General features: G+C 39.1%; 1 protein-coding gene across 1 annotated transcript in view; it reads right to left on the bottom strand.

The window, feature by feature from the left end:
* The window catches only part of CNGB3 (cyclic nucleotide gated channel subunit beta 3), a 191,217-nt gene that overhangs the window by 159,811 nt on the left and 10,096 nt on the right, over window positions 1-21,310 (bottom strand). The window contains exon 3 of the mRNA XM_044928514.2: window positions 11,159-11,285. Coding sequence (XP_044784449.2) covers window positions 11,159-11,285 — 127 coding nt within the window. The remainder of the gene's footprint in view (window positions 1-11,158; window positions 11,286-21,310) is intronic.

The raw sequence follows: 21,310 nt of genomic DNA on the forward strand, positions 1-21,310 counted from the left end.
GAATAGTTCAGTTCTATCTCATTTTTTACCTTCAGTTTAGACATTATTATAATTATTTTGCTGGTGATTCAGATGGTAAAGAATGCGCCTGCAGGGCAGGAGACCCAGGTTTGATCCCTGGGTTGGGAAGATCCCTTGGAGAAGGGCATGGCAACCCACTCCGGTATTCTTGCCTGGAGAATTCCATGGATGGAGGAGCCTGGCGGGCTACCGTCCATGGGGTCGCAAAGCATTGGACACGGCTGAGCAACTGACACTTTCACTTCCGTAATTATTTCATGGTGTCAGTGTTGATCTCCGTTTGTCCACATGTTTTCCTTCATTCGTTTGTTATCGAATCTCTGTGCTGAACTGTCTGTTTGCAATCAGCAGCATTTCTGACTCTTGCTTGTTATTGCAGTGTCTAAAGGCCTGGGAACCTTATTTTTAAGACTCCTCTGCCAGAAGGGTTCTGAGTTACATTCCACCAATGAGAGGCTTTTTGTAGGCAATTTGAAAGTTAAAAGGAAGTTGTCATCTGGCAGGAGACCAGAGCATATTTCCTCAGAATCAGCAGATCTTCTTAAGCCTTCTTCAGAATCTATATTCTACTGCCAGTATCCAGCTTTGAAATTAAGGTGCAGCTGTGGCTTTGGCAGCTAATTTCTGGATTGCAATTTCCACCCTTGAACTTACAGGCAGCTCTCCTACCTCTTACAACAATTCTCAAACTGCAGAATTCTTTGTATAATATTTAGAATAATCATGTAGAATCAAGTATAATAAATTAATTTTAAATTAACTATTTATTAATTAAATGAATAATTGGTATTTTTATTGAAATATTTACAATAAATTCTTTTTCTTGTCTGATCCCTGACTACCCCTGTGTGAATATTTCCTCCTCAGATAGTTTTTTTTTTTCCCTAAAGTATACATTAAAACATTTCTAAGCTCTCTTCTTTTTGCTTGACTGAAAGTATCTCAGTTTTATGCTAATTTTTGAATAATAATTTCACCAGGTAGACAACCTTAGACTATTACTTTTAGAATCATGATAATGTTATTCTCCTGTCTACTAGTTTCCACTGTTACAGTTAAGTCAGATATTAGTTTATTTTTCCTATTTTATGTGGCCTGTATTTTTTAATTAAAATACCTTTTTTTTTTTAATCTTTTGTACTTTTAAGTTTTACTAGAATATATTTGGAGAAGGCAATGGCACCCCACTCCAGTACTGTTGCCCGGAAAATCCCATGGATGGAGGAGCCTGGTAGGCTGCAGTCCATGGGGACGCTAAGAGTCAGACACAACTGAGTGACTTCACTTTCACTTTTCATTTTCATGCATTGGAGAAGGAAATGGCAACCCACTCCAGTGTTCTTGCCTGGAGAATCCCATGGACAGAGAAGCCTGGTAGGCTGCAGTCCATGGGGCCGCACAGAGTCGGACACGACTGAAGCGACTTGGCAGCCGCAGCAGCAGAATATATTTAGGGTTTGTTGCTGTTCAGTATCTAAGTCGTGTCTGACTCTTTGTGACCCCATGAACTGCAGCACGCCAGGCATCCCTGTCCTTCACTATACCCTGAATTTGCTCAGTCTCATGATATTTGAGTCAGTGATGCCATCCAACCATCTCATCCTCTGTCGTCCCCTTCTCCTCCTGCCCTCAAACTTTCCCAGCATCAGGGTCTTTTCCAGTGAGTCAGCTGTTGGCATCAGGTGGCCAGAGTATTGGAGCTTCAGCTTCAGCATCAGTCCTTCCAGTGAATATTCAGGGCTGATTTCCTTTAGGATGGACTGGTTTGATCTCCTTGCAGTCCAAAGGACTCTCAACAGTCTTCTCCAGAACCACAGTTCAAAAGCATCAATTCTTCAGTGCTCAATCTTCTTTATAGTCCAACTCTCACATCTGTACCCGACCACTGGAAAAATGATAGCGTATATGGATCTTTGTTGGCAAAGTGATGTCTCTGCTTTTTAATATGTTGTCTAGGCTTGTTATAGCTTTTCTTCCAAAGGAACAAGTGTCTTTTAATTCCATAACTGCAGTCGCCATCCACAATGACTTTGGAGGCCAAAAAGATAAAACCTGTAACTGCTTCCACTTTTTCTGCATCTATTTGCCATGAAGTGATGGGGCCAGATGCCATAATCTTTGCTTTTTGAATGTTAAGTTTTAAGCCAGCTTTTCCACTCTCTTCTTTCACCTTCATCAAGAGGCTCTTTAGTTCCTCCTCACTTTCTACCATTAAAGTGGTATCATCTGCATATCTGAGGTTGTTGATATTACTTCCGGGAATCTTGATTCTAGCTCGTGAGTCATCAAGCATGGCATTTCACATGATGTACTCTGCATGTACATTCTGACTTCCCTGGTGGCTCAGACAGTAAAGAATCTGCCTGCAATGCAGGAGACTGGGATTTGATCTCTGGGTCTGGAAGATCCCCTGGAGAAGGGAATGGCAACCCATTCCAGTACTCTTACTTGGAGAATCCCATGGACAAAGGAGGGTGACAATATACAGCCTTGTTGTACTCCATTACCAATTGGGAACTAGTCACTTCCATATCCAGTTCTAACTGTTGTTTATTGACCCACATATAGGTTTCTCAGACGACAGGTAAGGTGGCCTGGTATTTCCATATCTTTAAGAATTTTCCACATTTGTTGTGATTCATAAAGTCAAAGGCTGGAATAGTCAATGAAGCAGAGGTAGATTTTTTTTGGAATTCCTTTGTTTTTTTCTGTGATCCAGTGGATGTTGGCAATTTGATCTCTGGTTCCTCTGCCTTTTCTAAATCCAGCTTGTACATCTGGAAGTTCTTGGTTCATGTATACTGAAGCCTAGCTTGAAGGATTTTGAGCATATTGTTAGAATGTGAAATGAGTGGAATTGTATGGTAATTTGAACATTCTTTGGCATTGCCTTTCAAGGAAATGGCAACCCACTCCAGTACTCTTGCCTGGAAAATCCCATGGACAGAGAAGCCTGGTAGACTACAGTCCATGGGATCACAAAGAGTTGGACATGACTGAGTGACTTCACTTTCTTTCACTTTCTTTGGGATTGGAATAAAATCTCTTTGAATATCTCTTTGAATATTTATTCTCCACCATTCTATTTATTATTTTTTTGGAATTCTGATTATATGCATTTTTTATCTTTTCATGCTTGCCTCCACAGTTAATTTTAATCTAGCTCTCATAGCTTTTATCCTTTTTTTTCTGGTGGAAGTCTGGGTGATTTCTTCCGATTTGTCATCCACTTTGCTAGCTCTTCAACTCTCTAATCTGTGGTCTAGCTCACTAACTTTCTAATTTTAGAGGTTATATTTTTTGTTTCTAGATGTTTTTCTCAGTTAATTTGCAAAAATACCTTGTCAGTTTTGACAAATTCTTGTTTGATGTTTCTTATTTTCAATCATTTCTTTCTTTTAATATATATATATATAGCATACTTATTTTATGCAATATACTATTTTGGATAATTTCATCCTCTGTAGGTTTTTAAGAGTCTGATTCTGCAGTTTGTTGCTTCTGCAGTGTTGCTCATAGTTATTTATTTCCTCATATGTTTAGTAATTTTTGACTAAATTTGACTAAAATTGGACTTTTATCAATAAGGATATTTTGAGATGTGTTTTTAAGGTTTACTATCTTCCAAATTTTGTTGGATTTTTGAAGATATCTGGGCTTTTAAACTTAATTATTTTAAATATTTTTTAGCTTCAATTTTTTTTAGGATACAGATAGTATAAGAATCTTGGTTCCAGGCCTATATGAATACTGACTTGTGGCTAATATTTTATTTTCTCCCTTTTCCTTTTCCTTTCATCTCCTCCCATGTTCTTTTCTCTTTTCTTCCCCATCCCCTGCCTCCCTTCCCAATTTTAAATTTCTTCTATTTTTCCCACTCAAAATCAGGACAAAGACCAAGTATTTCTCAAGCTTTTTCTCTCTGAGAAATAGTTTACCCTTCGGTGGGTTACCTGGTGGAATTCTAGTTTTATGAAAGAATTTCCAATCTGTTTTTGCATCCAGTTTAATCCCAGGTTTTATTTCACTAGTGATATATTTCAACTCAGATCTAGGTTGTAGAGTTTCGAAAAATCCTCAAGGCAAACATCCAGTTTCTAAAACTTTCTATCAGAAGAATTTATTTTTCACTAGCTGGGGAATGCTTTCAAATGTAGGTTTTGCATTTTACCTAGTAGATTTGATTAAATTCTCCTCAAAGAGTTTTCTATTAATATAAATATTTAGTCTGCCATATTGCTAGAAATATAGTTAGCAATCATTATTAATGAGTTGCCAATCTGTTGTTAAAAGTGTTTGCAATGCCTAATTATAAAAGTATTGCTTACCATAGAGGCAAATTTTAATTGGGGCTAAGTGTAATAGTGCATCATTCTTTATTATTCATCTCATAAACTCAGCAAATGGGTAGCTGATTTTATGGTTTCTACAATCTTATAAATTTTTACAGTATCAATTGTATTTTATTTTATAAACTTGATAGCTGACATTCCTTTTCTACTGCAATTATAAAGTCACATATGGATTTTTAAGTATCTTTCTGGCAGTGATTCTTGCCTTTTCTAGCTACAAGACAATAAACATCAGTGTTTATGAGTGCTGATAAGACTCTGAATTCTATTCTGTACTCATTGTTCCTGCTGTGAAGTACTGCCTATTTGAAAACCACCCAAATAGAGACTGATTGCTATTATGAACACAGAAGACTATTCAAAGAAATAACCTTCCTTCTTGGCATGATGGGTAGCGGTGGTGATGAAAAGCCATACACCAGACGGTAAAAGTCAGTCTTGCAGTGCACCCCAGTCATGGCATTGAACTTTTCACTCACTTGCTTGTTCATCATTTAACCACTTAACCTATCAGGCATTCAACTTTGTCTCCTTTTCAGACATAGCTATTTGACATTTCCAGGCAAAACACATCTTCTTTTGCTTGCTATTCATTAGCGTCCATCAAAATACACTTTTTTATATTAAAAAATAAGACTGTGCTGAGATGGAATGCCAGAAACAAGCTGTTTTTCTTAGTAATGGACAAACAGCATCACTGGGACTTTCCAGGGGTGAACCCCATGTCTTTTAGAAGCGAAATGATTCATCTGACAAGATAATGAGTTGGTTGCTTTTTTTCTGGGAATATTTGCACAGAAAATTTTCCCCTTGGCTAAACAGTTTACAAAAATTCTGAAGTGATATAAAAAACAATAAATATAAAAAGAAATAAACTAGTTTACCACAAATGGATTCAGAATGGAGTCAGAAAGGTAGACATGTAATACTTGGATATCTTGAAAAGAAATCTCTTCCTGGGTTGACATGTATCTGAGATAAGTATTATTACTATGGCTAGAAAATTAATTTTAGACTGTATTTAGAAACTTCTTGGGAGTTGGATGAAAAAAATCACAGGATCACAGTAGTGGTTTTATTTTATGAATTCACATCTTTATAATAATAATATAAACTTTACTCACCTTTTTGTGTTTGTATAAAGAGCTAATAGACATAAATAATATGTCAGTTTGGCTTTGGCATATATTCATACTCCTCTATCCTCACAAAACTATATTTGAGAAAAGAGAATATTTTTTAAACATGTGGCATAACTTTGTAAGTAGTTAACATTAGAATTTCTCTTCTGTGGCATAATGAAGACGGTCATTGTTGTGTATGTCTAAGCATACTGAGGCTGTAAATTAAAGAGTTGGGTGATGTCTTACTCAGTTTAGGTTGCTATAACAAATACAATGGACTAGTAGCATATAAACAACTGAAATTCATTTCTCACAGTTCTGGAGGTTGGAAGTCTATCACTGTGCCAGCATAGTTGGGTCCTGGTGAGAGCTCTCTTCTGTTTTATAGGATTCTTGTATTCTCTCATGGTGGAAAGAGGACAAGAGGGCTCTCAAGGGCCTCTTTATAAGGGCAAGAATTTCATTTATGATGGAGTCCACCTCCTAAAGACCCAATCTTCTAACCCTATCACATTGGGGGTTAGAATTTGAGCATGTGAATTTTGAAGGAGCACAAACATTCAGTCCATTGCAGGTAAGAGGAGAGGGCTGTGAAATGGTGAGAAAAGACCGTATTTTAGCATCAGAAAAACAAGGACTTGTATAGTGTCAACTGCTTTATGTGAGTAATGGAGATGGTGTGACAATTAATAGTATGTGTCACCTACCCTGAGCCACAGGGTCCCAGGTATTTGTGCAAGCAAGCCAGGTCATGACAGTCAAGGCCAACTCTTTGCAATTCTATGGACCATGTCCTGCCAGGCTCCTCTGTCCATGAGATTCTCCAGGCAAAATACTGGAGTGGATTGCCAAGTCCTCCTCCAGAGGATCTTCTCAGGGATCGAATCCGCACCTCTTACATCTCCTGCATTGGGAGGTGGGTTCTTTACCACCAGGACCACCTAGAGACCCAGGAGAGCCAATGACATAGTTCAGGTCTAAATCTGCAAGTCTCAGGATTGATGGCATAATTCCAGTTTGAAAGCTGGCAAGCTCAAGACCCCAGGAGGCACAGAGTCTGAAGGCAGGAAGAGCTCCTGTCCCTGCCAGAAAGAGTCTCTCATTCCAGGAGGGTCAGCTGTTTTGTTCTACTCATGCAGGCCCTCAACTGATCTGATGAGGGCCACTTACATTAGAGACGGCACTCTGCTTTACTTAGTCTATACATTCAAATGTCAAAGTCATTCAAAGCACCCTCACAGCCACAGCCAGAGTACACAGCTGTGTGTCCAATCAGCTGAGGGCCTGCATGAGCAGAACAAACAGGCGGACCCTCCTATGAGTGAGAGGGACTCCTCCTGGCAGGGGCAAGAGCTCTTCCTGAATTTAGACTCTTTGTGCTTTCTGGGGTCTTGAGCTTGCCGGCTTTTGAACTGGAATTGTACCATCAATCCTGAGAGTTTCAGATTTAGACCTGAACTATGTCATTGGCTCTCCTGGGTCTCTAGATCACTGATTGGCGATGTTGGGACTTCCCAGCCTCCATTATCATCGGAGACAATTCCTTATAATAAATCTCTTTATATACATAAAGTCTTGTTTATACACAGGACTGTAAAAGGTCTGTTTTCATTCTAATCCCAAAGAAGGGCAGTGCTAAAGAATGTTCAAACTACCACGCTATTGCACTCATTTCACATGGTAGCAAAGTAATGCTCAAAATTCTCCATGTCAGGCTTCAACAGTATGTGAACATGAACTTCCAGGTGTATAAGCTGAATTTAGAAAGGGCAGAGGAACCAGAGATCAAATTGCCAGTGTCCATTGGATCATAGACAAAGCAAGAGAATTCCAGGAAACATCTACTTCTGCTTCATTGACTATGCTAAAGCCTTTGACTGTGTGGATCACAACCAACTGGACAATTCTTAAAGAGACGGTAAAATCAGACCACCTTAACTGCTTCCTGTGAAACCTGTATGCAGGTTAAGAAGCAACAGTTAGAATTAGACATGGAACAACAGACTGGTTCCAAATTGGGAAAGGAAGACGTCAAGGCTGTATATTGTCACCCTGCTTATTTAACTTCTATGCAGAGTACATCATGCGAAATGCTGGGCTGGATGAAGCACAAACTGGAATCAAGATTGCTGGGAGAGATATCAATAACCTCAGATATGCAGATGACACCACCCTTATGGCAGAAAGCAAAGAGGAACTAAAGAGCTTTTTGATGAAGGTAAAAGAAGAGAGTGAAAAAGCTGGCTTAAAACTGAACATTCAGAAAACGAACATCATGACATCAGGGCCCGTCACTTCATGACAAATAGATGGGGAAACAATGACTGACTTTCTTTTCTTTGGCTCCAAAATCACTGCAGATGGTGACTGCAGCCATGAGATTAAAAGACACTTGCTGCTTGGAAGAAAAGCTATGACAAAACTGGACAGCATATTAAAAAGCAGAGACATTATTTTGCCAACAAAGATCCGTCTAGTCAAAGCTATGGTTTTTCCAGTAGTCATGTATGGATGTGAGAGTTGGACTATAAAGAAGGCTGAGCATTGAAGAACTGATGCTTTTGAACTGTGGTGTTGGAGAAGACTTCTGAGAGTCCCTTGGACTGCAAGGATATCCAACCAGTCCATCCTAAAGGAAATCAGTCCTGAACATAGATTGGAAGGACTGATACTGAAGCTGAAGCTCCAATACTTTGGCCTCCTGATGCAAAGAACTGACTCACTGGAAAAGCCCCTGATGCTGGGAAAGATTGAAGGCAGGAGGAGAAGGGGATGACAGAGAATGAGATGGCTGGATGGCATCACTAACTCAATGGACATGAGTTTGAGCAAGCTCCAGGAGATGACGAAGGACAGGGAAGCCTGGCATGCTGCAGTCCATGGGGTCACAAAAAAATGGGCATGACTGAGTGACTGAACAACAACAATCTTGTTGTTAAAAATATATTTATATCTATATCCTGTTGGTTCTCTTGTTATCTACCTCTGGCATATCTTTTGCTAAGTGTGACAGAAACTAAAGGCATAATCAATAATATCACAGTGTACTTTACACACAAAGACAGAAAAAATCTACAACAAGCATTCTCCCCAATACTAATCGATCAGCTTGGACACATAATTCCTATTCAACCCATGGCTTAGGTCAGAGGATAAAATATATGCACTTAGAATAAAAAACCTGACTTTAAGTTTTATTTATTAATAATCTAACTTTTTTAAGTTCAAAAAGTTAAGGTGAGAATGTCATTCACACAGCTTCTATATTTAGCACCTGCAATCAATCAAATCCTTAATGTTTTTCAAGGAGAAGGAGCTTTTTAAAACCTGGTTTTAAAACCTGGTTTTGCCCAGGTTTAAAGTTGCTGATTTGTAATAACTGAAGATATCAAAATCATTATTACTCATTGAGAATGTTGTGAAATAATACTTTTAATAGAAATTTATTTTACCATTGATATTTTCTAGTTATGTACAAAACCTCTGCTCTCTAGGACTCAAGATGTGGTACCCTTGATGCCTGTGAAATCAAAAGAGGAAGGCTTTGGTAAGTCCTCCACGGGATTTAAAATTAGGATTTCTAGTCATATTAGTCAAAAGTGACGCTGGAATTTCCAGTCATCCTTTTAAGCTGCTCCTTCAATGTAACTGGTTCTCCCTCCATCCTGAGGAAAAGTGTGGTTGGCTATAAAGCCAGAGCTTTAAACTAACATGGGTCTACTCAGTCTGTCAGTAATTCTCAAGAGATTTTGCTGCTTATATTGCAAAGTGAAAGTGTTAGTCACTCAGTCGTGTCTGACTCCTTGTGACCCCGTGGAATGTAGCCCGCCAGGGTCCTCTGCCCATGGGATTCTTCAGGCAAGAAGACTGGAGTGGGTTGCCCTTCCCTTCTCTAGGGCATCTTCCTGACCCAGGGATTGAACCCAGGTCTTCGGCATTGCAGGTAAATTGTTTACTGTCTGAGTCACCTGGGAAGCCCATATTGCAAAATGAATAATCAAACATTCCAGAGAATAATCAGTTCATGAGTCCAAGAGTCTGAAATGGGACTGGTGTGACTAGAGCAGAGAGATAGGAAGAAGGGGAAGGAACTACGCTCTGGGGTAACAGACAAGGCCATGTCCAGGAGTTTTGTGTGTTTAAGATATGACCCATTTTTCGGGTAACTGAAATGTCTGCATTTTCATACTTCAGAAAAGTTAAAGTACTCTATTAGGTGAAGAAGAATGTGTCCCGAAAAATGTTGGTTATGGCTTCCACTTCAGTCCTTTGAAAAACTACCTATCATCCTGGTTGTTACAAAAAATAAAATATACTAAAATAAATGCTAGAAAGAGAGATCAGTTCAGAAAGTTAAGCTGTTGATTAGCAGCGAGTGTACTGGTGGGAGGCAGGGAGAGTTCCACTCCAGGATCTGACTTTTCCACTGTCTGATCTTGGCGGAGCTGACCCTATGACTAGAGGCAAACTAATTAATCTCTTTGTGCCTTGGCTGCTTGTCTTTGCAGTAAAGACAACAGTGACTCACCAAAAGGACTGTAAACTGTCTATAAATGTCAACCGTTACAGATATAATATAAATACTTATCCCAGTTCTGAGAGTCTAATATTTACTTCAGAGTTTAAGTATCTTCTCTCTGCCTAAATAAAATGTCATGTTTAATTTTTGTCAAGCTATTTTTTGTATGTGTGGTAGAGTAAGCTTGACTTTATTTTCTCATACAGTCAAATCTATGCTTATTGAAAATGCACTTTTTCTGATGCCTGTTGTTCAACTCAATACACTGGGTCCCAAATTATCATTGTAACACCTCTTGGCAGCTCACAGTTTAATGCAGTAGAGCTGCTGGGAGAGAAGTGGGAATAGGGGGTGGAGGAGAAGCAAAGGTACTTTTAACCTTTTTATAAATGACAGCTCTTCTTGCCTCTTAAATAAGAAGGGTACGCTTATTTCAATTATATTGACTATAGTCAAGCAATTCAAATTGGATCAGCAGACACATAATAACATGCCAAGCGGTGGCCAAGTTAAGGAGCTTCAAACTGGGTTTTATTGTGGATTTGCTGATTCACATGGAAATTGCCATTTCCTTTGTGATATTTCCAGTAATTTTGTGGGAAGTATTTATATAACTGTATTCCTTCAGTGGCATAAAGATTATCTCTTTCTGTAATTATTCTTGGTTATCATATCACACTTTCTTTAGCAGATGAAAAGAAACACTAGTCTTCTGGAACAATAAAATGTTTGCAGTATTGAAGTAGCTATTTCTTTGTGAATTCAGAGAAGAATCATACATTCTCTGCAAGTCCTTTAAAAAAATTCAAGTCTCATAAGTATGTAGGCTGTTGGCAAGATGATATTAATGACTCAGACATGTGACGACAATGTTTTTGTTGGTGTGCTATGGACTATGGCCAACTGGGTGCCTAAAGATCCTGGTTCGCGGCCGTGGCGGGCTGCGAAGGAACAGTGAGCTGGACAGACCGACGCCGCCCATAGCTCTGGCCCGGTCCCCGTGCCGTGTGACTGATGTAGTCCTCCCGGCCTGTGCTCAGCTCAAGTGAGGATGGGAAAGTGTGAAAGTCGCTCAGTCGTGTCCTGAGGACTAGCTGTTTGAAGTTCAGAGTGCCGAGTTAGGTATTTTATTGAGCTCTTACCTAACTGGGTCTTCTTTCCCTGTCCCCATTTCCTTCTGCTCTGGTTTTGCTCCAGTTGATGCTGCTGCATTTTGAGAGCCAGGGTTTATGGTCTTATCTTCATGTGTATTTTTCTCAGAGACTTTGTCTGTGGAAAAGAAACAACATATAAATAGAAGACTATATGCCACTCTTAATACAGCTGTGTTGGACAGCAGATGATGCTTGTTTTTGTTTTTTCAGGATGGTCTTCTCCAGAACACCTCCTCTCAGATTCCTCTGAACAAAATAGGATATTATTCAGGAGACATTAATAACATGCAGAACTTTCAGACTGATTAAAAAATACACTTAAATGTGGTGCATTATGCAACAGAAATTTCACATGGTATAATTTCTTTTTGATATTAGCAAAGCTGAGATTAATAAGGATTAATATTCAAAATAATTAACATTCAAAAGGCATTTTCAGTTTGCTAAAGTATTCATAATTTATGGCTGAAATTGATTCATCAAAAATTCAGAAAAATAAAACAGGCAAAAAGGATGTCATTGGTATTTAGAATTTTGCATTCTAATTTTGCTTATTGATAAAAATGGTTTTTGATTTGATCATTTTAGCTATGACCACTTTTCTGAAGAAGCAATGCAAGCTAATATGTATTAGATTCATTTTTATTTTTTCATTCAAACCTACAAATACAGTTTCCAATTAATATAGTTTAAATTGTAATTTACCCAGAGAATAATCAATTCATGGGTAAATATTTGAATTTTAGAGAAGATTTTAATGAAAGTAAATGGCTTAATATAAAAAGAAAACACAGCAAATCTAATACAGTTATGTAAAGTTTAAAAATAAAATAAAATTAAAAAAAAAAAAAAAGAAAACACAGAGGGAGCAAAGAAATAAAATGAATACAATTTAATTCACTATTCACAGTTTCTAATTTATTTTTAATTGGATGTACTATGTTTTGGAAATTGAAATCAAAGCCCAAATAATGATTCTTATTTTATTATAATACATTATAATTTTAAAACTTAAGCCAACACAGTATTGAAGATTTGGGTTTGCAAAACTGATAAATCAGGAGATGATCGCTTACTTTACAAAAGTTTTCACCATACAAGTCCTTTAATATCAAAATTGTTATGATCCATCTAAAAGTTTTCAATATACTAAGCTTTTCAGGAACATGTTTAAAGAATAAATTCAAGTCATTACTTGCAATTAAAACAAAAAATTTCTGCTGACTCAGTAAAAAATCTGCCTGTGATGTGGCCAGATCAGGGTTTGATTCCTGGGTCGGGAAGATTCCTTGGAGACGGGAATAGCAACCCACCCCATTATTCTTGTGTGGAGAATTCCATGGACAGAGGATCCTAGCGAGTGGGATCCTAGGATCCTAGTCCATGCGATCGCAAAGAGTCAGATACGACTGAGTGACTAACACAATATACAACAGACTCCGGGAGTTTCCAAGATGATTTTTTTCATTTTGCATCTATTTACCTTTGTTTTGGAATTAAAGTAATTTCGGCTGGAAGATAGGAAACACACACTTTCCATATGTCATTTTGTACTAAGAAACTTGAGATAGAAATAAGAGAGAAGAATTTCCCTTATGTATTTGGCTCAAGTCATATATTTCTATTTCTTTTTATCCACCTCCCACAATCATTTTCCAGATCTTTGACACTGTGCCATGTACTGCTGCCTAAGAAAGCGGATGGCCAACTCTTTTTCCTATGTCTACAAATATTGGGGGCAATCACTGTATGGTATTTTAAAGCAGAGTTCATAACCTCTGGCTCTGGATGTCCAGTACATTCCTGGACTGGAACTCGACGCTATATGTTGTGTATGCATTTTTTTCCCATGGAGAGGAACTAGGGTTAACGTGAGCTCATCAAAGGAGTCTGGACCAAAAAAGGGCTATGAGTTATTTTGTGCACATATGAATTTCTAGAAACACCTGTCCCCCAAAGAATATTAGGATTGAAGTAGAGCATGAAAAATGAATAAAAGAATTCAGAAAAAGCCCTCCTGAATATAAAAGAGGCAGAATCTGTAAAACAGAATATTCCTTAGGAGACTTTTAGTGACTACTTCTTAGAGAGGCACATGGGTATAAGTTATATTATCCTCTTCTTCCTCTTCCATTGCTAATTCAATCCACAGCATATGTATCTTTGCTGTTACTTTTCTGCTAGTACCAATTATATGACCAATCGTTTTGCAGCAGTTATTTTCTTCCATTCTAATAAAGAATTTATCTTTATTCCACAACATTTGGGTTTAACTAAGTAAGCAGATCTTCACATCTTACCAGGTCTCCTCTAGATATTACCAAGCCTTTCTAAAAGGATGCTCCATTATGACAAATCTGGGCTATTTAGAAATTAATTATAGCCTAGTTTGCTTTGTGGATAAGCATTTCAATTATAAAATAAATCTTCAATCATAGCTTATTGATGAAGATGAGAAACCAGTTATTTTCCATTCTTGGATTCAAAGCAGAACAACTAAAAAAAATACCTCTGAGAACTGAAAACAAAAGGCTCTCCATCAACCACAGTCAGCGTGGGTGTCTTTTCATCCATGCAACATGTTATTTTGTTTGTGGGAACAGATGGTCACATTGTTGGCATCATCTTCGTCATGAGAGAGAAATCCAAAATGCATGGCAAACCTTGCATTGGCATCTGGGTAGAGTTCTGTGAGCTGGGCATTGTACTTGTTCCCAGCTTCGCACATGGACAGCAGGATTCCCTCTTTTGTAGCTGCACAAATGAACGGAATGAGCCTTCCTGCCAACTGTACTCTTTGCACACTGTCGAGCAATTGCCAGATCTCATCAGGATACTTGGTCAAATTTGGCCCTGGAATGTGTACCCATGGCAGATATCAGAGTGTTCTGATATGGCTGCTTTTACTGAATGCGCAAGGGTGAGTACTGAGTGCTCTCCAGAAACCTGGCTGATTCTGTCTCCAGCCCGGGCCTCAGCAATACACCTCCAGACTGTCTGACCCCCTTGCAGCAGGGCTTGGTGACAGCCTGTGTAGGTGTGAAACACCTGCTTTCCTCTTCAAGAGAGGAAACGATTGATGAAAAGTCATCAACCTTCTATATTTTATCAGTGGCACTAAATAACTGCTGCAAAAGGAGGGATTCAAATAAAGAAACTAATTTGGGAATAAGGTTCTTAATTAGGCATTGGTTCAAGTGGCTCTTTTTTGGATGAATGTAAAAAGAAGACCTGAAAATGCTTTCATTGGTTGGAATATGTGATGCAGGGGACCTTATTACTTAGTTAAATTTCTAACTCTTAAAATAGCAAATACATTACGGGTTCTGTTTCAAAAACAAATCTCTTTTTATTCAGTTCAGTTCATTTCAGTTCAGTCCTTCAGTCAGGTGTGACGCTTTGTGACCCCATGGACTGCAGCACACCAGGCTTACCTGTCCATCACCAACTCTGGGAGCTTGCTCAAACTCCATCAAGTCTATGATGCCATCCAACCATCTCATTCTCTGTTGTCCCCTACTCCTCTCACCTTCAATCTTCCCCAGCATCAGGGTCTTTTGAAATGAGTCAGTTCTTCCCATCAGGTGGCCAAAGTATTGGAATTCCAGCTTCAACATCAGTCCTTTCAATGTATATTCAGGACTGATTTCCTTTAGGATGGACTGGTTGGATCTCCTTGCAGTCTAAGAGACTCTCAGGAATCTTTTCCAACACCACAGTTCAAAAGCATCAATTCTTCAGCACTCAGCTTTCTTTATAGTCCAACTCTCACATCCATATCTGACTACTGGAAAAACCATAGCTCTGAGTAGATGGACCTTTGTAGGCAAAGTAATATGTCTGCTTTTTAATATTCTGTCTAGGTTGATCATAGCTTTTCTTCCAGGGAGCAAGCATCTTTTAATTTCATGGCTGCAGTCACCATCTGCAGTGATTTTGGAGTCCAAGAATATAAAGTCAGTCACTGCTTCCATTGTTTCCCCATCTATTTGCCATGAAGTGATGGGACCAGGTGCGATGATCTTTGTTTTTTGAATGTTGAGTTTTAAGCCAATTTTTTTGGTCTCCTCTTTCACCTTCATCAATAAGCTCTTCAATTCCTCTTCACTTTCTGCCATAAGGGTGGTGTCATCTACATATCTGAGGTTACTGATATTTCTCCCAGCAATCTTGATTCCAGTTTGTGCTTCATCCAGCCTGACATTTTGCATGATGTACTCTGCATATAAGTTAAATAAGCAGGGTGACAATATACAACCTTGACATACTCCTTTCCAAATTTGGAACCAGTATGTTGTTTCATGTCTGGTTCTACTATTGCTTCTTGACCTGCATACAGATTTCTCAGGAGGCAGGTCATATGGTCTGGTATTCCCATCTCTTTAAGAATTTTCCAGAGTTTGTGGTGATCCACACAGTCAAAGGCTTTGGTGTAATCAATAAAGCAGAAGTAGATGTCTTTCTGGAATTCTCTTGCTTTTTTGATGATCCAACAGATGTTGGCAGTTTGATCTCTGGCTCCTCTGGCTTTTCTAAATCCAGCTTGAACATCTGGAAGTTCTCGTTTCAGGTACTGTGAAGCCTGGCTTGGAGAATTTTGAGCATTGCTTTGCTAGAATATGAGATGAGTGCAATTGTGTGGTAGTTTGAACATTCTTTGGCATTGCCCTTCTTTGGGACCAGAATGAAAACTGACCTTTTCCAGTCCTGTGGCCACTGCTGAGTTTTCCACATTTGCTGGCATATTGAGTGCAGCACTTTCACAGCATCTCTTTTAGGATTTGAAATAGCTCCACTGGAATTCCATCACCTCCATTAGCTTTGTTCATAGTAATGCTTCCTAAGGCCCACTTGGCTTCGCATTCCAGGGTGTCTGGCTCTACATGACTGATCACATCTTCATGGTTTTCTGGGTCATGAAGATTTTTTTTGTACAGTTGTTCTGTGTATTGTTGCCACCTCTTCTTAATATCTTCTGCTTCTGCTCCTTATTAGATACCAACAATACCTGAGTGCTAGTTGCTGGATGAATTAATAAAGACTAAATCTGAGTACTCTGATTAGATGCATAAATGATACTGTTATTTTCCTGTTAATGAATGAACATTTGGCATTAAAAAGTGAATAACACAGTTTACGAAGCACATGATTAATGGGCACCCAAGGTTATATTTATGGCTCAGCTTGTGATTAATTTTATAGTTGCTAGACTATAAGTATCCTTAGAATAATTTTAATTATAACATAATACTTTGATCACACTTGAAATTTTATTACATCTTTGCAGATTGTGAAATGACACGGAGGACGCTGGCAAACATTATAGCAATGCATGTACAATGGAGTCTGATGGAGCGCCCTGAAGTGCCACCGAATAGAAAAATGGAGTACTTTACATTAAGTGCTCATGCAATTTTTAAAAATCTAAGGGAGAAGGAATCAGAGTAGGTGAGAGTTCTGGAAACCTTCCTATTAGAGGAATGGTTGAGGAACTTAAGTTCTTTAGCTAAGGTACTGAAGACTAACTAGTGACCTAGCCGTTATTTCCAATTCTTTGAAGGGCCATTAAATAGACAAGAAAATAAAATTATTTCACACAGTCCAGAAGGCACAGGAGGAATCCATCCATGGAATTTATAAAACACACAAACAAACCTCAAACATTCTTAAACTTGTCTAACAGTGAAACACACATTTTTGTGAGGCAGTGACGGCCCCGTTGCTGGAGGTGTGCAGGCAGAAGCCTGGACTAAGAGTGTCAGATGAGGTCCCTGAATCTGGCCAGAGGTTAGAGTTCCTCCAGGCAGCCGTAACATGCTAAAAAGTCCTGAAGGAATTTTTACATTTAGGCAGATTTTGCTTTAACATGCATCTCCATAAGTAAAAAAATGAATAATAGCAAACAAAAAAGAATACAGATCCACATAAGGTAGCTTTGGTACTGTGTCAGAATCAGCTCTGGTACTTTCTCAACGTCATGCTTGATTTCCAGGACATTTTGTTGGGAATAATTCATCTAGAAAATACATTTTATGCATAGGTATTAAGGCAAAAGTGGTGATTTACTGGTGCTAGGTACCGAATAGAGAGCTCTAATCCTTACATCACTAATTCTCTGGGTGACTAGATAAGTCGCTTTTCTATAACAGTTTCCTCATCCATAAAATGAGAAATACTTTTGTCATGGGGATTTCTGTGAGGATTAGATAAAGACTGCATTTGAGAAAAATGCAATATAAATACAAAGTGTTCCACCAGCCAGACTACGATAAATTAAAATTATCTTTTAAAAAAATATCTACATTAACTCCTTCCTGTCTGCACAGCATTAATGTGTGTGGGGTATACAGGACCTTTTGTTTACTCGAAAGGATTCCAGGGATTTGGAAAGCAGAATGCGATTTTCTATATTTTTTTTAGTAGAAAGAAGCCTAAAAACATAGAGTTGGATGTAACTGAATTATGCAAATATATTTAAATCATTCAAGCTACAAAAAATGGCATTTTGTCCAAAACATAATAAAGGAGCAAAAACACCCATCCAATTCACATTGGTTACAGTCTCAAGTTTTTAGTTAAGAAAAAAAAAGAAAGAAACTGAGGTATTTGATCCCAGTCTGCTCTTCTGTTTGATATTTAAAACAGAGTATGGTTTCTCTGCCTACCTTACTCTTTTAGCCGACACAGCCCCGCACTTCCGCTACGTCACCAGCAGGAGCAGTGCCCGAGGGCGCCCCGAGCGGGGTGAGCAAGAGCGGATGCCCGTCCGCAGCTGCCGGGTGCCCGCATGCTGTACCGGAGGCTGCGCACTGGGAGCGAAGGCTGTTATCTGAGTCCGGCAGACCACTCTCTCTGGACTATGGACCAGGAAATGAATAGATGGCGGGACAGCAGTCCAGAGGAGATACGCAGACAGGAACACAGCCACCTTGACAACTGAAGCCACGTTCACCGTGAAACAAGAGTCAGAGAAGGCAATCAGCCCCTAGGACAGCTTCTGTCCCCAGAGAGCTTTTTCAGTTCCAGTTATCCGCAAGTTTTCTCGCAGGGACCCGTTGTCAGCCAAGGTGCCCTGATCACTCCTCTGTCCCTTGCCAACCCAGCATGGTTTGGACTTTTCTTCCTCATTTCAAACCATAAAAGACACGGTATAGATATATATATTTTTTCTAGACTAAATTTTCAGAAATGTCACATGCCAAGTTAATTCATTTCTCATTTCTTTTGTCCATCACTACATTAGGTATCATTTTTGAAAGAATATTCCTTAGTGAGCTCTATAATTCTAGTTATATACTATATAAGACTATTAGCAGAGAAATATGCTTGGAGCAACTTTGATAAAAATTTAACTCATTTTTGTTGTTGTTTTTGTGGTTTCTATATTCCCATCTTTCCTTTAGCTGGTGAATAGACTGACAGTCACAGAGAATGGACTATAATGCTAAAATTAACCATAGTAGTCCCTCTTCTGGATGCCAGTCAAGCTGTTTGCTCTTACATGGGGAATTTACTGATACTTATAAATTAGATTTCAGTAGATAGTCTGTCTATTTTCCTATCCCACATAAGGCAAGTTAAATTGTACAAGTTAATTGTTACTGCCAAGGACTAAAGAGTGGTGTTAGTTGCTCAGTGGTGTCTGACTCTTTGCAACCCCATGGACCATAGGCGGCAGGCTCCTTTGTCCATGGAGTTCTCCAGGCAAGAATATTGGAGAGGATAGCCATTCTATTCTCCAGCTGATCTTCTGGATCCAGGGATCAAACCCAGGGCTCCTGCATTGCAGGTAGATTCTTTTCTGTCTGAGCCACCCAGGAAGCCCAAAGAAGGGTCTCTTGTTTAAATAAGCTAGGATTGCCACTCTTTTTTTGGTCTATATTTTAAAAAGTCAACATGTTTTATTTTTTAGAATAGTTTTGCTCTAGAGCTGTTATCTCTCTGGATCTCTGTTCAAACTGTTAAGAAGCAGCTGAGATGCAGGCCATGTCAGTTTGGAGAGATGGAGGGAGCTGGCAAGGCCTGGGATGCTCTGCAGACCTACACTGTACTGGACCTGGAGCGCTGGGATCTTGGTTGTGGAGAGCTGTTTGACCCAGAAGGTTTGGGGGGATCCCACAGCTGTAGTCTGTTCGTAGCACAGTCTGGGCTGAAAGGCATGAGCGGAGAGGAAGGAAAGAGTAAGAGCAGAACTAAAAGCATCTTGTTGAGGGCTGTCAACGTCCACAGGTTTAAGCAACATGGAGAACCTACACGTGGTGGGTTAGAGGCCACGGGATGGTGGTATGGGTTAAATTTGACAAGAATTCAGTTTTTCCTTCTGGAATTTAAAAAAGGGAATCTGTGAACATTTAAAAAGTCAACATTTAAAAACTGGGTCACTTCAAGCTAAGATTTGTCTTTGCAGCCTCTCTAGACTGGAGATGGAATGTCTGGAAGCACGTGACCCGTATCCCCACGTGGAAGCGGCTGGTAGGAGCCGCGTACCCTCAGGGCTCTTTGGATTGGGCATGAGCAATCCTCACTTGCACGCCCTGACTTCTGTCAACACTGGAATTTACAAACCTCAATGCTCAATGCTTTACCTATATTACTTAAATTTATACCCACAACCTAGTCGTGACAGTATTATCCTTATTTTATATATAAGCAAGCTCTGAGTCAGAGATGTTTAATATCTTGACTGCTACTGCTAAGTCGCTTCAGCCATGTCCGACTCTGTGCGACCCCATAGACGGCAGCCCACCAGGCTCCACCGTCCCTGGGATGCTCCAGGCAAGAGCACTGGAGTGGGTTGCCATTTCCTTCTCCAGTGCATGAAAGTGAAAAGTGAAAGTGAAGTCGCTCAGTCATGTCTGACTCTTCGCGATCCCATGGACTGTAGCCTACCAGGCTCCTCTGTGCATGGGATTCTCCAGGCAAGAGTACTGGAGTTGGGTGCCATTGCCTTCTCCAATATCTTGACTAAGGTCACAGAAAAACTAGTAAGTAGTGGAATTATAATTTGAATTCAGGAGTGTCAAGCTCTAAAATCAATGCCCTTTCTAGTATAAAACACTGCCTTTAGTATTAATTGCATGATTGTCTGTACAGAAAAAAATGTTTTTAATTGTGACTTTTAAAAGTATGGAGTGTTTTGAAGCCATATGCATCAGTTTTCTATTGCTATAGCAAATTACCACAAATGTAGTGGCTTAAAACAACAGAAATTTTGTAAGTCAGAAGTTTTAAGACAGACTGTGTTCTTTCTGGAGGTTTTAGGAGAGAATCTGCTTCCTCATCTTTCACAGCTTGTAGAGGCTGCCTGTATACCTTGGGTCCCTTCAGGGTCCTTTCCCCCGTTTTCAGAATACATCAATGCAACCTCTGCTCCCCTCATCCCATCCCTTTCTTCAGCCTTTGGCCCTCTTGCTTTCTGCTTGTAAAGACCCTATGACTACACTGTGGTCCCCTTGATAACCCAGACTAATATTCCCATTCTCAAGATCCTTAACGTAATCACATCAGCGTTTTTTTTCCATGTAAGATAAGAAATTCATAGGTTTTGGGGGTTGGGGTGTGGACATTTTTGAGGGGGGCATTATTCAACCTACCACATCGTACTGGCGATGGGCACCTAACTTTGATACACTTCCACACAACAGAGTCACTTTACAGCATCATGAATCACTAGGTAAGTTATTTACATATTCCCTCCTGGTACCAAGACATTTATTTAAAGAACCATTTAATGTAACATAAATGAAGTGTAATCCTAAGAAAGATGATTGTAATCAAAAGAGGACTTTAGTAAGTTATCTTTATTTGAATCCAAAATATATTGCATTCTTCATTTCCATGCAGATATAAATTAAACCATGCTCGGCAGAAGATAAGAGTTCTATAATCAGAAATCAACATCTGCAGATATTATGACATTGCACCTGCATGTTTTGAAGTGAAGAACACAAAAATACCAACCATGTGTAAGATGCTATCTTTAAGCAGTAATAATTTTGCTTCCACTTTTTCAAAACAAAGTATCTGTTATTCCTATTAAAATTTTTGAAGACATGCTTAGTTTGCAAATTTGTTTTTCTCCTTCCTACTCAAATAGCTCCTCTGTTAAATGAAGCTTCCACAAAGAGTTTTTATTACCAA

The sequence above is a fragment of the Bubalus bubalis genome, chromosome 15 (assembly GCF_019923935.1).
Source record: "Bubalus bubalis isolate 160015118507 breed Murrah chromosome 15, NDDB_SH_1, whole genome shotgun sequence".
Lineage (NCBI taxonomy): Eukaryota > Metazoa > Chordata > Mammalia > Artiodactyla > Bovidae > Bubalus > Bubalus bubalis.